Source organism: Periplaneta americana, chromosome 10, assembly GCF_040183065.1.
Source record: "Periplaneta americana isolate PAMFEO1 chromosome 10, P.americana_PAMFEO1_priV1, whole genome shotgun sequence".
NCBI lineage: Eukaryota > Metazoa > Arthropoda > Insecta > Blattodea > Blattidae > Periplaneta > Periplaneta americana.
The window spans coordinates 81363113-81380757 of record NC_091126.1 but is presented as its reverse complement, the minus strand read 5'-3'; the positions used below and the strand labels follow the sequence as shown (position 1 = coordinate 81380757).

General features: G+C 35.6%; 1 protein-coding gene across 3 annotated transcripts in view; it reads right to left on the bottom strand.

Moving 5' to 3' along the window:
* LOC138707830 (serine-rich adhesin for platelets-like) overlaps positions 1-17645 on the bottom strand; it is a 1123723-nt gene that overhangs the window by 725733 nt on the left and 380345 nt on the right. Inside the window, exon 1 of one of the 3 annotated variants that reach the window (XM_069837795.1) lies at positions 14168-14598. The exons of the other annotated variants lie outside the window; for them this stretch is intronic. Coding sequence (XP_069693896.1) covers positions 14168-14235 — 68 coding nt within the window. The 5' untranslated portion in view covers positions 14236-14598. Of the gene's footprint in view, positions 1-14167; positions 14599-17645 lie in introns of those variants that run through there. 3 annotated transcript variants of the gene reach the window in all.

Below are 17645 nucleotides of genomic sequence, written 5' to 3'. Positions count from 1 at the left end.
TATAATAGGACCCAATGATGCCGCAACAGGGAAAACGTTCGTTCTCCATACATTTATATTTGTGTCAAACGCTTGAATAAACTTATAATAGAAAGTCCGCCGAGTTAACTCTGTGGTGACGGGTCTACCTCGGGGCCACCCGGCCCCGGTTCGATTCTCGGCGGGGTCAGAAATGTTCATGTAAAATTCTACCTCGGGACTAGGAGAGGTGGGAGTGCACAAATTCTAATCACTAAATTGTGCATCAATATACCTGAGTTAAATCCCAAATCTCTCCGCAGTGCATATGAAGAGAAGGCATATGTCATTGTTGACATTAATTCGTCCGTCGGATGGGGACGTTAAGCCTGGCGGCCCCCTTGGTGCTATTCGGCAGGAGTAGTATACGCGCCGGCACCGGGTTTCCCCTTCTCCCTTCCTTACCATCATCATCCTCACCATTCTCTACACTACACATACACTCACGCCACTACGTAACTCTTCACACATATACATCATGTACAGCGTGGTCCACTGAAGTGGTATACATATTGAAAATGGGTCAGAGTCCTGCCATCTATTCACAATATGCGGAAACCGAATCACGCAAGTGAAGTGGGTAGGCATTAGATACATATAATAGAATTTAAATAGATAACTTATAGACTGAATAAAATATTAATACAATATATACATATGTTCATATATGAAGTATAGCCATCCTCATGAATAATCAAGGCTACTATTCTATGTTAGTAGTCAACATGTGGATTGCTTGTCTATGCGGATGACGTGATTATGTTAGGAGAAAATTCACAAATGATTAGGGAAAATAAGGAAATTTTACTTGAAGCAAGTAAAGAGAGAGGTTTGGAAGTAAATCCGGAAAAGACAAAGTATATGATTGTCTCTAGTGACCAGAATATTGTACGAAATGGAAATATAAAAATTGGAAATTTATCCTTTGATGAGGTGGAAAAATTCAAATACCTGGGAGCAACAGTAACAAATATAAATTATACTAGGAAGGAAATTAAACACAGAATAAATATGGGCCATGCCTGTTATTCGGTTGCGAAGCTCTTAACTTCCAGTCTGCCGTCAAAAAATCTGAAAGTTAGAATTCATAAAACAGTTATATTACCGGTTGTTCTTTATGGTTGTGAAACTTGGATTCTCACTTTGAGAGAGGAACAGAGGTTAAGGGTGATTGAGAATAAGGCTCTTAGGAAAGTATTTGGGGCTAAGAGAGATGAAGTTACAGGAGAATGGAGAAATTCATACAACACAGAACTGCACGCATTGTATTCTTCACCTGACATAATTATAAACATTAAATCCAGATGTTTGAGATGGGCAGGGCATGTAGCACGTATGGGCGAATCCAGAAATTCATATAGAGTGTTAGTTGGGAGGCCGGATGGAAAAAGACATTTTGGGGAGGCCGAGACGTAGATGGGAAGATAATATTAAAATGGATTTGAGGAAGGTGGGATATGATGGTAGAGACTGGATTAATTTTGCTCAGGATAGGAACCAATGGCGGGCTTATGCGAGGGCGGCAATGAACCTCCGGGTTCCTTAAAAGCCAGTAAGTAATTAAATATGTAAGTAAGTCAATATGTAGATACCTATTAATTTGATAAAAATTTATTCCGGCACCGGGAGCTGAGAGGTCCCGGGTTCGATTCCCGGTACCGGAATGAATTTTTCTCAAATTAATAGGTATATTAATACAATTTTAATTAAATTTTTTAAGATTAATAAAGTGTACAGAGGAAAACCCTGATATGTATTATGATTACTGTTTTTACAGAGGAGCAAATTACAAGATTCAAGATCCATTAAAGTTCATTGTCTATGGGTTATTATTCTTAGAATTCTGTGAACTAATCAGGTTTTTATTACGTACAGTTAAAGCATAAAAAATCTCCGCAACCCTGGCTATTACATGGCTTTGGAAACAAAAAGTCGATAATTTTGCAATATGCAGGTTATTCTCTGGGGCATTTCTGCAGAACAGAGACGTCAGGTGTAATCGAATACAGGTATGATTATTCATCAGAGTGTAATAAAATGTTCGTTGCAGAGCTTAGAGGGACAATAAAAGCTAAGAAATCACAATTCCTAAAGTCTATTCAAAACCTCTTGCGATCTCGACTGCAAAGAAGCATGATTTGATTTTATTCAGTGACCTGAAAATTATTCCTTCAAAACTTTATTTCTGATACAAAAGTTTACCTTCAGGAAGTGTTCCATTCAGCATAGAAGAATGGGCTTTCTTAGATTCGAATATGAAACTAGAATAAATAATTGCGGTATGCACTGAAGCCACGAAATATGTCAATAAAAAGAACTGAAATAAACTTTAATTGAAAACACGATTACATTTTTACTTTGATTTGCAAAATGTAAAAAATATTATTGTCAATCAAAAATAAATAAGCTCACAGCTATCATTTAGTTCCAGTGCATTGCAAATTTATTCTTGAAACTACTTCCGCAAAGGGCTTTTAGTTATAGAGATTAATTGATACCATTCTTCACTACAAATAATTTATCAGCGTATCAATAACAACCTCATAAAATTACTTACAAAAAACACTCCCAAAAATAATATACACTTATGAAAAAAAAATAAATAAAAAATTATTTGATTAACAATATTTTCACCGTTAGAATTACACATATATAAAAACAAAACTTTATTTCTGATACAAATGTCAATCATGAATGAATATTATTACTTCATCCTATTTGGTGTTTTTTTTTCTTTTTTTGAGTCTTTTTTTCTGTATCATCAATAATAGTATAAAATATGTTATTTTGTTTTCCAAACTAAATAATTCAAATAACATGTAATTTGCTTAAATCTTTCCTATTAGCAATTTGTCTGGAAAGAGAAGCTTATTCACTGTCGATAAATTATCGATTCTATAGGGACATCATTTTATTTTTACTTTGAGTTTTGTTGTATCTGAGTTTTTGAATGTACTTCACTCCCACCCACTATACTAAGAAAACTTCCAACCGTACTCCACACACAACCAAGGCCGCGTATGCAGTCAAAGTCTCTTATTAAAGAGTACTGAGTTGGCGAGTGTAGTACGTTCCAGAAATATGTTCGCGTTTCCCAGTGACGAAAGAGCTTTCAATATTGAATCATATTTTCGCACAGGTACTGTCCTCCGTTTGCCTAGGTCGCATCCCGGTTTCCCCTACCCGCTTCTGCTCGCCCCTCTGTAAAGGCTAGTGCCTGGGCTGTCTTAGCTCCTTTCTGAAAAAAATCATTTATGTTAGGAATTGGACGTCTACATAATATTATACAACTGTTTAAAATAAGTTAAATAAAAGGGTCTCGTTAATTAGCTATCACGTGATTTCCCCCCCTTTCTACGACCCTATGACAAAACCACTTGGACGGACAATAGATAGCAAGTCTGAGTAATTTATTTTACCTTTTCGAATCGGGCAGAAGTGAAGATTGAATTTACAGTACGTAAGGTACTCTTTTATAGAGTAGGTACAGAATTATTTCAACATTAGTTACTAGTACAAAGGACGAAACTGGTAGTTGGAATTCTGTGCAATAGTCTATAGTGCGGCAGTATGCACAAAAGAACTGAAGCCTGTACCGAAATGAACGGCCACCTTTTTCGAAAATGTGGTTAAGTATCCATATTATTATTTTTTTTAATTTAACTTAATTCACTACATTGTACGCTAATGTGCTGTAGACAGTATAATATACACTGCGTAATAAATACGTCCGAATGGATAGTTCAGTTCCATCAAAACTATAGATACTGAACGAAACTACCTACTAAGAGATAGGCATCAGCAAAGATTAAATTTTCCTAAAATCAGAAAAACTTATTATTAATTAAATAAGGTAAGAAGACAGGTTTTGAAAATAAGATAGAATTACGTCAAGGTTTTTTTTTAAATAATAATAAAAAAAATTGAAAATAGAGAACTAAGGTAGTTATTAAGGTATTCCGATAGTTATATTAATTAGTAAAAGTTCAGAAGAAAATTTGACTTTATAAATTGGTTAACTAATATATTTTAATTTCAATAAGAATGCAATTATAATAAATTTATTAGATCATAATAGAAATCATAATAGAAATGAATCGATAATGAGTACATGCGACATAATGATGAAACTAAATTGAGGTTGATTATGTAAGCAATTTGTCAAGCTTGTTTTTAAGCAGGCATGCGGCAGTCTTCGTAGAAGTTACGCAAACGTTTCTGCTGACATGAAAATATTGCAAGAAAGAAAGATTAACCTACATATGGAATGTACCGATTCAGCTATTTCAGGTTCATGACTTACAGTATGTCGACATCTGATCATCTAATTAGAATAATAAATTATTATGTAAAATAAGACCTAAATATTACAATTAGATTTTTGAAAAGGAGCAAATAATTAAGGTTTAAAGTCTTAAGGGTTATCACGATTGGTTTAAACATGCACTAAAACAAGACGTAAGTGCAAGTTTGAACCAATAAATTATTGAGATTTGCGATAGATTAATTAGTTTAGGAAATTGTATATTTATTATGTAGAACTACATTTGTATACAGATCTTTTGTTAAATTATTAAGTTTTGTACTTTTGTGAACAATATCAATAAAGCTATCTATCTATCTATCTAGTTCAGTTCCTGAGAGAGCATTTATTGTTAATATAGTACTGTCTTTTGATTAAACAAAAATCTAATGAAAATTATCAAACTCGAAATCGCGGTATTTCCTAGTTTACGTACTGATTTTCTTCCCTCCTATACCTAGTTAAGTGATTTGTATGTAATTTACGTCAGTATCATCGAAGGGGGTAGCAAAGGGTGTTTCCGGTTCTCAGCCGCTAATCAAAAGTTATAGCCAGGTTAATGTTAGAAATGTTAGTAAAAATAAAATGATGTCCCTGTATAATAGTTTTCAAGGCAATCATTTCAATTATGTCATTGTATTAGGCAATGTTGTTAATTCTGAGCATGTCGTACACTCTACATTGGGATAAAATGTCCGTAAAACATTTGACATTTCCGTTTTCATTACACAGAAGAGTCAAGAGCAACTGCTGAAATTAGTTATCCACTCCCTAAAATAGTCAGGTAAAACACACCAAATATCCACTATCAGTTAAGTCATCACCATCCCCCATTAATTTGGTATAAGTACCACACAGTAATAAAAAATGATGATTTTCTCCTACAAATTATAACTAATATTGTATATAAAGTATGGTGATACTTTCAAAGAATATTTGTTAAAATGTTCGTAACTATAGCGGTAAATATATTGTACAGATCAAGGAATTATAAAATCACCTCTATCTGAAAACACTGATCTTCGACTTAATATGTTTCACCAGTAGGCCGACGAGTATATAGTGTGCGTTGTGATACACTAAATTGTGCAAAAAAAAAAAAAAGACCCTAAAAGTGGTTTTAAAGGTAGGTATAATTTATGGTGTGCAATAATGAAAAAAAAAAAAAAAAAAAAAAGTATTTCATATTTAATACAGTACAAGGATTGTGTTGAAAAGAGGAACAGATATTTAATAGAAACGAAACGCTATTTAGAACTGTTAGATAAAATTGAAAGTAAATGGCAAGAGCAAAAACACTAGAAATAACAAAACTTCCAGGCTACAACAGAATGAATGGAAGAAATTATGGCCATCTATTAGGAGTATGGTAAAAAAAATTGCAGTTAGGAAACATCAGTTCAGCAGATTAGGAATTGTTCCTTGAAGGATTTTATCGAACAAATAGTGATATGGATATCTTCATAGATTAAGTGTGCAATATAAGTAATTATTAAATACACAACACAGATATATTAGACACAGTCTGTCCGAGTGGTTATGTCGCAGGGTCGTCGAAACGGGAGAAATCACGTGACAGTTTCTTAACGGGAACCATTTCTTTATATTATTGTGAATTTTATTAGTAACAACAATGTAATTTATTCGTCACAACAATAATTCCTTTCTACAATTCGCCTTAAACGCTCTCGTCAACAATTGGATTTTCACTCAACACAGTATTCGTTATAGCACTCCACTGATGACAATGACAATTTACTTGGACTAGTACGAACAACAATGAACTGTTAATCTTAACTAATATTTACAAAGCACTATTTACAAATCAGAACTATCAGTTCTCAGTTCACAGTTCTTCTATCTCAGTCACTCGAGTTCACAGTATCTCGATCCACACACCTTCAGAGACAGTTCACTGTACTCTAACTCAGGTCCCTCCAACTGCGGTCCACTGCACTCGAACTCAGGTCCCTCCAATTGCAGTCCACTGCACTCGAACTCAGGTCCCTCCAACTGCGGTCCACTGCACTCGAACTCAGGCCTTATGATGCTAACGCAGATGCGGACGCACACTCGAGTCGAACTCCGGCACACAAGTCTGGCTTGCTTGCTCTGGCTTACTCACTGACTGAATAACTGAAAACTACTGTCGTTCCTTCGCGACCGTAATTTATAACCACAGCGACGTAGCCTCGAAAGTTCGAATTCGCGAGTCTTCCACTTCGACGGATTTCTCGGCCTCTCTAGGCAAGCAGAAGATGCGCGCGCAAACTCCCTCTCCACTCTCTCGCCGCGTAGGCCCTTCCCCCTTACTTCTCTCCGCCACGCGCCGTCCCCGCGCGATCTGCTTTCTTGCGGGACGCTGGTCGTGAGTTCGAATCTCACGTCGCTGTCACATTATTTTATACAGTCGTATAATATCACATATACTTCCCATTTCGTACGGAAAATATTTCCAGCAAAGAGCCTAACAGCCCATCCACTAGCCTTTACAGAGGACTCAGCAGAAACAGGTGGCATGCGACCAAACCACTCAGAGGGACAGTAGCAATATTACAGAGACATAAGTTTGTAAACAGATTAAGAACTTAAATAATAGGGGAACTGTCGCATTAGACGGTAGTCTACCAGGAGAATATTTTTTAATTGGTTACTTAACGACGCTGTATCAACTACGAGGTTATTTAGCATCGATGGGATTGATGACAGCGAGATAACATTTGGCAAAATGAGGCCGAGGATTCACCATAGATTATCTGACATTTGCCTTACGGTTGGGGAAAACCTCGGAAAAACACAACCAGGTAATCAGCCCTAGCGGGAATCGAACCCGCGCCCGAACGCAACTCCGGATCGGCAGACAAGCACCTTAGCCGACAGAGCTACGCCGGTGGCTATCAGGAGAATACTGGGATATATTTGTAAAATGGGAAAAATATAAATATTTTGGTTAACTTATTTAATAAAACTTAAAAGACATATTGGTCCGAAAATTTAGCACATAAATAAAATAAAAGTAGAAATCCTTCAAATAACTGTATTATTCAACCTAAAAATGATACAAATAAATTACATTAGGTCATTTATGCAATTAAAACGTGACAAACGCTTTCGCCAATTAATGGCATCATGAGGTCTAAAAATATTTTATAGTGGTACTGTGAGCATAGAGACAAGAATAATATGGAACAAACAATAAGATTTGATAAAATACATAGTAAATGCGAATGTGAAGACGATGAGTTAAAGCAGAGTTACATGAAATAACTGTACAAATACAAAATATTGGACTAATAATCACTTGAATGTATGCAAAAATTGTGGTTCAAATATTGGTTGTAAGTATGTATGTGATTAATAATCATACAAAGTCCAAATATTTACAGCACAACGCTTCAGATTGCCCATTTTCAAGATAAGTGTGGATTGCGGCCTCTGCCATTGGTTGAATAGCAATTATACTACTCTCCTCCTCTGGCGGCAATGTTTAAGTCTCCTGTCAGAATTTGGAACGAAGTATAAGATGAAAATATTAATTTAATTTAGCTGTATATGAAAGTGTACAGTAGAAACAGAAGTCCCACCTTGTCGCACGAATAAGAGCACAGAGTTTAACTGTGGAACATTTTACTTTACTTAAAGAATAAGGTAACGTGTTCTCCCTATAGGAGCTCTGTTCTGTAATAAAGTTGTTTCCTTTTGAAAAAAAGACACAAATTTTCGCCGGGAGAAAATGCAGCTACTTCAATGGAAGATTATTCCTTTGTGTAGATGATTCGTTAACAAAATTATACTGAGCGGAAGCTTTGTTACAATTCGTAAGCTGCTAGAGCAGCGGTGACCAAAACTCGAACTGCAGAGATTACATGCGACAGACAGCCTATGAAGTAAGAAGACTGAGGAAAGATACTTGGCATGAGAACTACAACCAGTGGTGGTTCTTGCACTAACATCTTGATCGATCCCGCGGATAAAAATCTCAAGCTTTGCTGTAGGCTATCAGTAATGTCACTGCTGTCATCAAGAGCCAGTGAATAATATACGATTTTTCTTGCTTCTTTTTTTAACATCCTCTTGAATATAATCAGAAATTTTCTAAATTCTTCTCTCCATAATTGGTCGAGAAATTCGTAGTATTTATAAAATTAAAAACTCCTTATGAACAGGTTATTTAAGCTATTTTAATCATTACTCTTTCGAGAAATTCTGCTCTATTAAAAAGCTTTAGAGCACGAGATATTTCAAACCCCATTAGGTAGCCGACTTTCTTACATTTATTTATCTCATATTTCTCTTCCTGGCTATGATTTACGACTTTCGTCAATTCCTGGCGTTTAACATTTTGTTGGCACATAATATTGAATCAATTTTTCCACAATATTATTATTAAATGAATAAGTAATAAATAGTTACCCTCATCTAAAGATTAATTAGATTAAAATTAACAAAAAACTTAACAATTTTATCCTTCTAGGGACAAGATCTAAAAATATTAATATTCATGCACGTACAGAAGAATTATAGAAACGCATACTTAGCGGTCAATAATAATAATAATAATAATAATAATAATAATAATAATAATAATACATTATTCAACGTCGCAATTAATGTTTCTATATACTCCTAATTGAACCACTGAGCAAAGTAAACATATTACATTTTGCCCGACAGAACAATAAAAAATGTTCTCCTTCTCATTCTTCACGAAACCACCTCTTACTGCTTGCAGAGGCAGAGTTTATAGAGCGACATGATACCGCCGCTGCTTGCCTTCAGTACGTGAATGAAAAAAACAGCAATGTACAGGAAACTCCTCGTACCCGTTTGAATGTCTGATTACGGGATGTAATCACGACACCTGCTTTGGTCACCGCTGTGCGAGAGTCTAAAATTTGGACTTTTTCCTTGAAAAGAGAAAGACCAATTTTTGTCAAACTGGAGGACATACACTCCTAAAATTGGACGTTCGTAAACTTACAGATTAATATTTGCAATAAAACAGTCCGAAAATATTCTCGTACAGTATGATTATTAAGTCCTGACAATCGCCGGAGATGTGCTCGTGGGACAGGCGAGTCCATTTACTTACGCCAAGGGGTGTTGGGTTACTCACTCGCTTGCCTTTACCGACCGCTCGCCCTATCTCTACTCCGGAACTCTCCCCACTCCTCCTATTACTTCCCCTCTTTCGCGTCGCTGAGCTGTAAGGACTAAATAATCGGTCTGTACATGAGGAAGAAACGAAGCATTTGAAGGTAAAGACAGAATAAAGATTTTGTTCCACGAAAATGGACATTGATCAGCGGAGATTACTAGGGAAGCTACGTTTTTAAATACATTTTTTAATTGAAAGAAATTTCATGTAGATGTTATGAAAACTTAACAGAATACACAGTTATGCGGAAAGAATAACAATTGACGGGCTTCTAAAAATGTACTTTAATAAACTTCACCGGGAAGGAAATAGATTATGAGAATCAAAATCTTTTTCAGGAATGATACGAGTGAAACGACTGCAAGAAAGACATTTCAAATATACAGAGTGAACCGCAAGTAATATCATTAATTTCAGGGGATTATTCTTTGAGATAGGCTATTTCAAACAAAAAAAAAGTTCAATAACATTTTGCTCGTTTTTGCTTCCTTTTCGACATAAAAATTATTTTATTTAGAACATTTCAAGAAAGCCATTGATTTAATTCCCAATATTCTCAGTCAAATTAAGAGAGCAGTGTATTATGGTAATATATGATTGAAAGAATTTTCGTTTTGTCCTTTAAATGTGCAGAAATTTGATCCAAACAAAATGTAACATTGAAAAATTCCTTTGGAGAACAAAAAGTTACTTCATTGTTAGATACAACATTTTACCACTTGTATAGTTACTGATTTAAGTTAGAACTTCTATACTTTGTTGATATAAAAAATACCTGGCTGACTAGTTTCGACGTGGTGTCCGTCATTGTCCGAAGTCTAGTGTGGTCCCGCGCTATTTTCCGGTTCCCTGTTGTGGTGGGATGTGTTCATGATTGTGTCGAGAAGGGTGTGTGTTTTGAAATTCAGTTGAGTGTTCAGGATGTGTTGTGAGTGTGTTTTTGTATGTCTGTAAATTTCATATTGTTTTAGAGAATCAAGTTTCTGGTTTTCTTGGGTGGATGTGTAGTATGTTGATGTCGGTATCTACGTTCCTGTAGTTATGATTGGAGTTTGTGATGTGTTCTGCGTAATTTGTGAATTGTTGTGCGGTTTGTTTATGGCTGTGATGTGTTCCTTCTAACGTGTTTGAATTGATCTTCCAGTCTGTCTAGTGTAAAAGTCGTTGCAAGTATTGCATGACAGTTTGTAAATACCTGTTAAGTTGTATTTGTTTGTGCGTTGTCTTTGTGTTAAAATATTTTTATAGTTACATTTGTTCGGATCATATTTCTGCACATTTAAAGCTCGAAACTAAAATTCTTTCAATTATTAATTATCATAATACATAGCTCTCTTTAACTGACTGAGCATATTGGGAATTCAATCAATGGATTTTCCACAGCACACTATGAAATGTTTCATATAAAACAATTTCTATCTCGAAAACGAAGCAGTAACAAGCAAAACTGTATTAAACTTTTGTTTGAAATATCTCAAAGAATAACCCCCTAAATTAACGGCATTAATTACTGCTCACCCTATATAAAAATGTGAGTGAGAGTGAGATATATATATAAGTGTAAGTTGGCACACAAAGGTAACCAGAACATTTAAACATGCTAAATATAAAGAAAAGAACCATTGTAATAAATATTTCATTTTTTTTTTTTTAATTTCTTATGTTCAAGTCAAAGCACTGTAGGTTATGATTAGGAAACGGATTTCTAGTTCCATAGCTATTTTACTTGCTACGTCCTAGATTATGTTAAGATATCTCTACGTTTCATATACTCAGAACCACCCTATTAAAATTCTTACTTACTTACTTTCTGGCTTTTTAAAGAATCCGCAAGTTCATTGCCGCCCCCACATAAGCCCGCCATAGGTCCCTATCCTTAGCAAGATTAATCCAGTGTCTATCATCATATCCCACCTCCCTCAAATCCATTTTAATATTATCTTCCCATCTACATCTCGGCCTCCCAAAGGTCTTTCTCCCTCCGGCCTCCCAACTAACACTCTATATGCATTCCTGCCCATCTCAAACGTCTGGATTTAATGTTCATAATTATGTCAGGTGACGAATACAATGCGTGCAGTTCTGTGTTGTGTAACTTTCTCCATTCTCCTGTAACTTCATCCCTCTTAGCCCCAAATATTTTCCTAAGTACCTTATTCTCAAACACCCCTAACCTATGTTCCTCTCTCAAAGTGAGAGTCCAAGTTTCACAACCATAAAAAACAACCGGTAATATAACTGTTTTATAAATTCTAACTTTCAGACTTTTTGACAACAGACTCGATGATAAAAGCTTCTCAACCGAATAATAACAGGCATTTCCCATATATATTCTGTGTTTAATTTCCTCCAGAGAGTAATTTATATTTGTTACTGTTGCTCACAGGTATTTGAATTTTTCCACCTCTTCAAAGATAAATTTCAAATATTTATATTTCCATTTCGTAAAATATTCTGGTCACGAGACACGTGTTTTTGTATGTCTGTAAATTTTATATTATTTTAGAGAATCAAGTTTCTGGTTTTCTTGGGTGGATGTGTAGTATTTTGGTGTCGGTATCTACGTTCCTGTAGTTATGATTGGAGTTTATTCTATATGATCTTAAATGCCTAAATGAACTATGAACACCTATAAGTGCCTAAAAGCTATATTTGTGTCTGAAAAGAGCCTTTTTATTATTTTTCGTATTGTTAAAATAAAAATATCGGTATTAAAAATGCAAAAAAATGTAAAAAAAACTACAAAAATGGAATTTAAAATGTAAAAAAAAAAAAAGAAAAAGAAGAAATTATCTTACAAGCAATGGTGTGGCAAGTTCGTCCCCTATTAGTCTTAGAAGAGGAAAGAAGATGATTTTACCTAATATCCTGGAACCAAAGGAGAGTATTTTGTTCAGAATAGCCGAGAGCTTAAAATTGCTTTTCGTGTCAGTGTATCACCATTGTGAGAAATGAAACTGACCAATAAGCAGTCAAACTCTTCCTCTGATAACATTTCAGTCTTCAGTTCAGAAGCACTCAATGTTAGTACCGGTTCTTTGTACGTAAATAAATTCCACCTGAAAAGGAATATTTGGAGCGTACTAAAATTTATTAATTATTAATTGTACATAAACTCCTGAAAGTCCTAAAGTGGATTTTATGAATTTCTAAATCTTTCTTTTTAGCACCTATAAGTCCGTTCCCTAAGTATGATGTTGACAGTTTTATGCGGTTTTTAATCCTCACACATAGAAAATATACATTAAAGCTCTTACATTCAATTTTACAAAATAGGATATATAATTGTAGTTACAGTTTGAAATCTGGAAACTTCATTTTTAACGTGTAACATTAGACACCTGTAGCTTCATGGTGCAGTATTCCGTACAATTTAAACTCATGTTGAGATCTCAGTTCAAAAGGGAAATAACTCAAAATTTAAAGGTTTGAGAAACTGCAATTTGAAGTTTTATGTGCTGTGAAAAATCAAACAATCTTTGAAATTACTCAAAATTCTGTTAATGAGGTTATATATAAGCTGTAAGTTTCAAATTAGTGCGTGTTAATTGGACTTTTCACAGAAACATAAAGCTTTAAAATTCAGGTTTCTCAAAATTTTAAATTTTGAGTTTTTGCCTTTTGAACTGGTCCGTCGATGTACAAGTTCTTTTGAAAATTTCTTAAATTTTTACCGAACTTCATCTTTGTACTACATCGGAAGAGTTCGTTTGTGAGAATTACGTATTTCCTCTAACACGTCAGTAATTAATGTGATATTCTTAAAATTTATTTAACGAATTTGGACATACCTAGGTATAATGATGATTTCAAGAGACGTAACTAATTAAAAAAACAATGGTATTTTGTGAACATTGTATCGCTGGGAATAAATTAAACAGAGTTATATATCACATGATTCTGACAAAAGAAATGAAAGCGAATTAAGGTATTGATTCAAGTTTCCAAGTATTTTAATTATAAAGTAACTCTCAAGTATTCCTTTTGTACAAGGCCAGTCCACAATAATGGATTTTGTGGGTTGTTTAAATGCTACAAATAAATAAATGTAGAACTTTCTCCTTTTGCAAATCCTTGTGCCGCTTGAAGAAGAGATTACATAAATAGAAAAAATTTATAGCATACCTAATTTAGAGGTTTTCGCGAAAATCCCTCGATCGTAAAAAGGGACTTAGAAAAAGAAGTGTAATTTATAACCTTACTATACATCCGGTAAAGAATGGTACAATCCCCTTTTTAGGCGTAGGTGTCTGGCGTCCCTGTAATTGTTGTTTCCACATGCAAAAGTTCAGCGTTTTAATCAATTTCATAAAGTAAAAATCAATAATTTCTCTAGCTGATGTTTAATTCGTAAAGTAATGTTGATTTTTTATTTATAAAAAATGTTTTCAAATTTTGATTTTGAAATCAGCTAACATGAATTAACTATGTTTTGAAGGGTCTGTTAGAAAAAATCATAAGTGCAAAGTTCTGTCAAGTGACAATAAATTGACGCGATTAAACACTGTTTAAAAGGCATTAGTGTTCTTCTTTTGTTAACGCCCCTATACCAATCTTAATCCATGCATTTTTCAATAATTTCTAACTTCAATTTCGTTACGAAAAACGTCAGTAGTAAAAATGTTCCGTATTTTCGTGACATATTTATGGTAGGCTTAGTAATAAACTAGTGTTTAAGTCAGACTTACATTGTCTCGAAGGTATTGCGACACCATTGCAGCGTCATCTGACAGAGCCGGAGGAGGGTGAAAGCCATCGCCGCGGGTCAGTTAGGGCTCACCGACCACGGTCATACTGCTGCCACATAACTTTCGGCATATTCGAACTCAAGACCACACACTACAGCCGTTCACTCGCCAGCACCAGATGACATGATCCACCCGCGCCTAATTGCATGGTGACGTTTCGTGAATGGGATGGGGCAGGAATGGAGAAGGAACGGGTCGGGCCGACCATCATGTTAACGGCCTGCCCGCCCGTCCTGCCATCTGCCGACAGCCGTTACAAATTTAAGTGAAGATTACGAGACGAATCAAAGACGTGTCCTGGAGTTGCAAACAGCTTACACCGGGAACTGCATGGAGATGCCTAATGACTTCTCTGTCGGAGTTCGTACTGTCTCTTGTAGGAGTCTCTTCAGAGTGAGTACACGTGTGGCTTTCTCCAACATTTCGCCGATATGGCGCATGCGTCCGCTCCAAACCCTCTCGCCCGCCTATTCACCACTTCTTCGACCAACCACTACACAATGCAATTTCGCAGGGCAATGAACCAGGGGGGTTAAAAACACGTGCACCAAGAAACGAAAGGTTTCAATTTTGTTCCCGATTCTACGTATGTACCGTGTATCATACGTCAGGTTTTGCATCATATCTCAATTTTAAACGTGGTTAAGGTTTTCTTTCGTTAGTGAGTTATTTTAAACTGCCGTGAAAGGAGTATAAAATGGTTATAGTGAGGGTCACATAAGAACAGTTCCCAAACAGCAAAAATTGCAGTCTTGTCAATGTTGCCAACTGTTACCAGATATCACACGATCCTTCGTACTAAATGACTTATTTACTTATCAGTGGCGTAGCATGAAATTTTGAGCAGGGGAAGCTAACTGAAGTTGTCTTTCATGCAATATGAGAAAACGTATTACAAAAATACAGTCTTAAAATAAATAGTAGTCAATGTCAAGTCAGCAGTCGAAGATTGGTTGGAACATCGTAAGTAACACCAATAAGGCATGACCTCAAATGATACGTAGTAAAATATGATTTCACGGTTTACACATATCTCTTAACAAATAGACACGTATACGTATAACATTAGGTTACTCCCTGTCATACTTAGCGAAATCACAATATTAGTATCATTACGTAAGTATGCGTCTGTCTTTTGGTTGTGTCCTTCATTGACAGCAAGGGAGTCGGTCATTTGTTTTTTTAAATCACACTTTTGTTCGTAAGTCAGTCTTGATAATACAATTGTCCTAAAAAAATTCATGTAAATTAGTGTCAGGAACTGTTATTTCGCTCATTATTTATTATCGTATATCAGCCACAATGCACACCAACACTTCAAGTGAACACAACTGATGAAAAGGGATAACTCGGAAACTACTTATTTTAAATGTTAAAGCTAGCTTCTTGCAAGCCTTGCGACTAGGGTAGTTTAGTTAGAAAGGGATGGAAAATCTGCGGGGTGGATTACACAGAAGAAACCAGTCTGCTTGGAAGCTGGTGTGTGCAGGCTTCTTGTTTACTGCTGCATCACAAATCATCCTGAGCTGCCGCATCACAATATTTAACTCATAAATATAAATTCTATTAAAATTAATAAATAATTATGTCCATAAACTGCAGGTTTATTACGAAATTATTATTAACTGGGGAAGCTAAGCTTTTTTAGCTTACATTGACGCTACGCCACTGTTACTTACAGTACTTTATGTTGGAAGGTTATTCTAAATAATTCAATAATTTGTAACTATTTTCTTAGGCAAACTGTACGAGGAAGGGATCAACATGTCAAATATTTTGTCTGGCATTACGAAATTCATTGATTTGACTAAACAATTGACTTACGAAACCTAACCTAAAAATGTATTTTGTTTGACGACATTAAATTATTAGTACTACCTCCGAAAACTTACCTGAATATAGTCTTGAATTATAACCACAACGCAACACACAAAATAACTATTATGTATTAATATTAATACTGATATTAAATAATTATTAGTGTGTTCAAATCTCAATAGCGTCCAGTAACAGGCTCAGGATTTTTTATTGGTTATTTTTTACGACGCTGTATCAACATCAAGGTTATTTAGCGTCTGAAAGAAATGAAGGTGATAATGCCGGTGAAATGAGTCCGGGATCCAGCACCGTAAGTTACCCAGCATTTGCTCGTATTGGGTTGAGGGAAAACCCCGGAAAAAACCTCAACCTGGTAACTTGCCCCGACCGGGATTCGAACCCGGGCCACCTAGTTTCGCGGCCAGACGCGCAACAGGCTCAGGAATCTAGTATAATTTCAATTTCATGGAACTCCAGTACCGACAAATATTGTCGATATTTTGTCTCAGCTGCCAACATACTAGTTACAAAATCACTACCATTTGTAGTATTTGTCAGTATCGAAATTCGAAACGAAGTTGGCAAAAGGAAATTCAACCTGCAAACTAGAAAATCACCACAATCCACTAGCATTTGTAGTAATGGGGGAAAAATGGTTAGGTTTCACCCTCAGGGTATGAAGTAAGCTGATCCGGACTATACTTACTTACAAATGACTTTTAAGCAACCCGCAGGTTCATTGCTGCCCTTACATAAGCCCGCCATCGATCCCTATCCTGTGCAAGATTAATCCACTCTCTATCATCATATCCCACCACCCTCAAATCCATTTTAATATTATCCTCCCATCTACGTCTCGGCCTCCCCAAAGGTCTTTTTCCTTCCGGTCTCCCAACTAACACTCCATATGCATTTTTGGTTTCGCCCATACGTGCTTCATGCCCTGCCCATCTCAAATGTCTGGATTTAATGTTCCTAATTATGTCAGGTGAAGAATACAATGCAGTTCTGCGTTGTGTAACTTCCTCCATTCTCCTGTAACTTCATCCCTCTTACAAGCATATGTTCTGATGGGGGCAGATAAAATTGTTAACTTTTTTCTTCCTGCATGTTAATAATGTAAAAAGAAGTGCTTATACAAATTTTTGGCCATTCGACCGCAATTACAAGGCCGTTCAGAAAGTGATTTTCCCTGGGGCCGTTTATAGAAAAAAGCACAATTGCATGGAAATATTTATTGGAACAGATTCAACAATTTTTGCGCTATTTTTCAACATATTCCCCACTGGAATTGAGACTTTGTCATACAATAGGATCAATTTTTGTGTCATAGAAGTCAGCCGCATCAGATTGGAACCAGCGTTTAACTGCGTCTTCACCTCTCTCTGTCGATCCCATGATATGAGAAATGTCTCAATTCCGATGGAAAATATGCTGAAAAATAGGTCAACAATTGCTGTGTATCTTCCAATAAATTTGTCCATGAAATTGTGTTTCTTTTCTGTTAACGGCCCCTGGCGAACTTATGTTTTACGGCCCTCGTAATTGTGGTCAAATGGCCAAAATTTGTATAACCACTTCTTTTGACATTATTAACTTG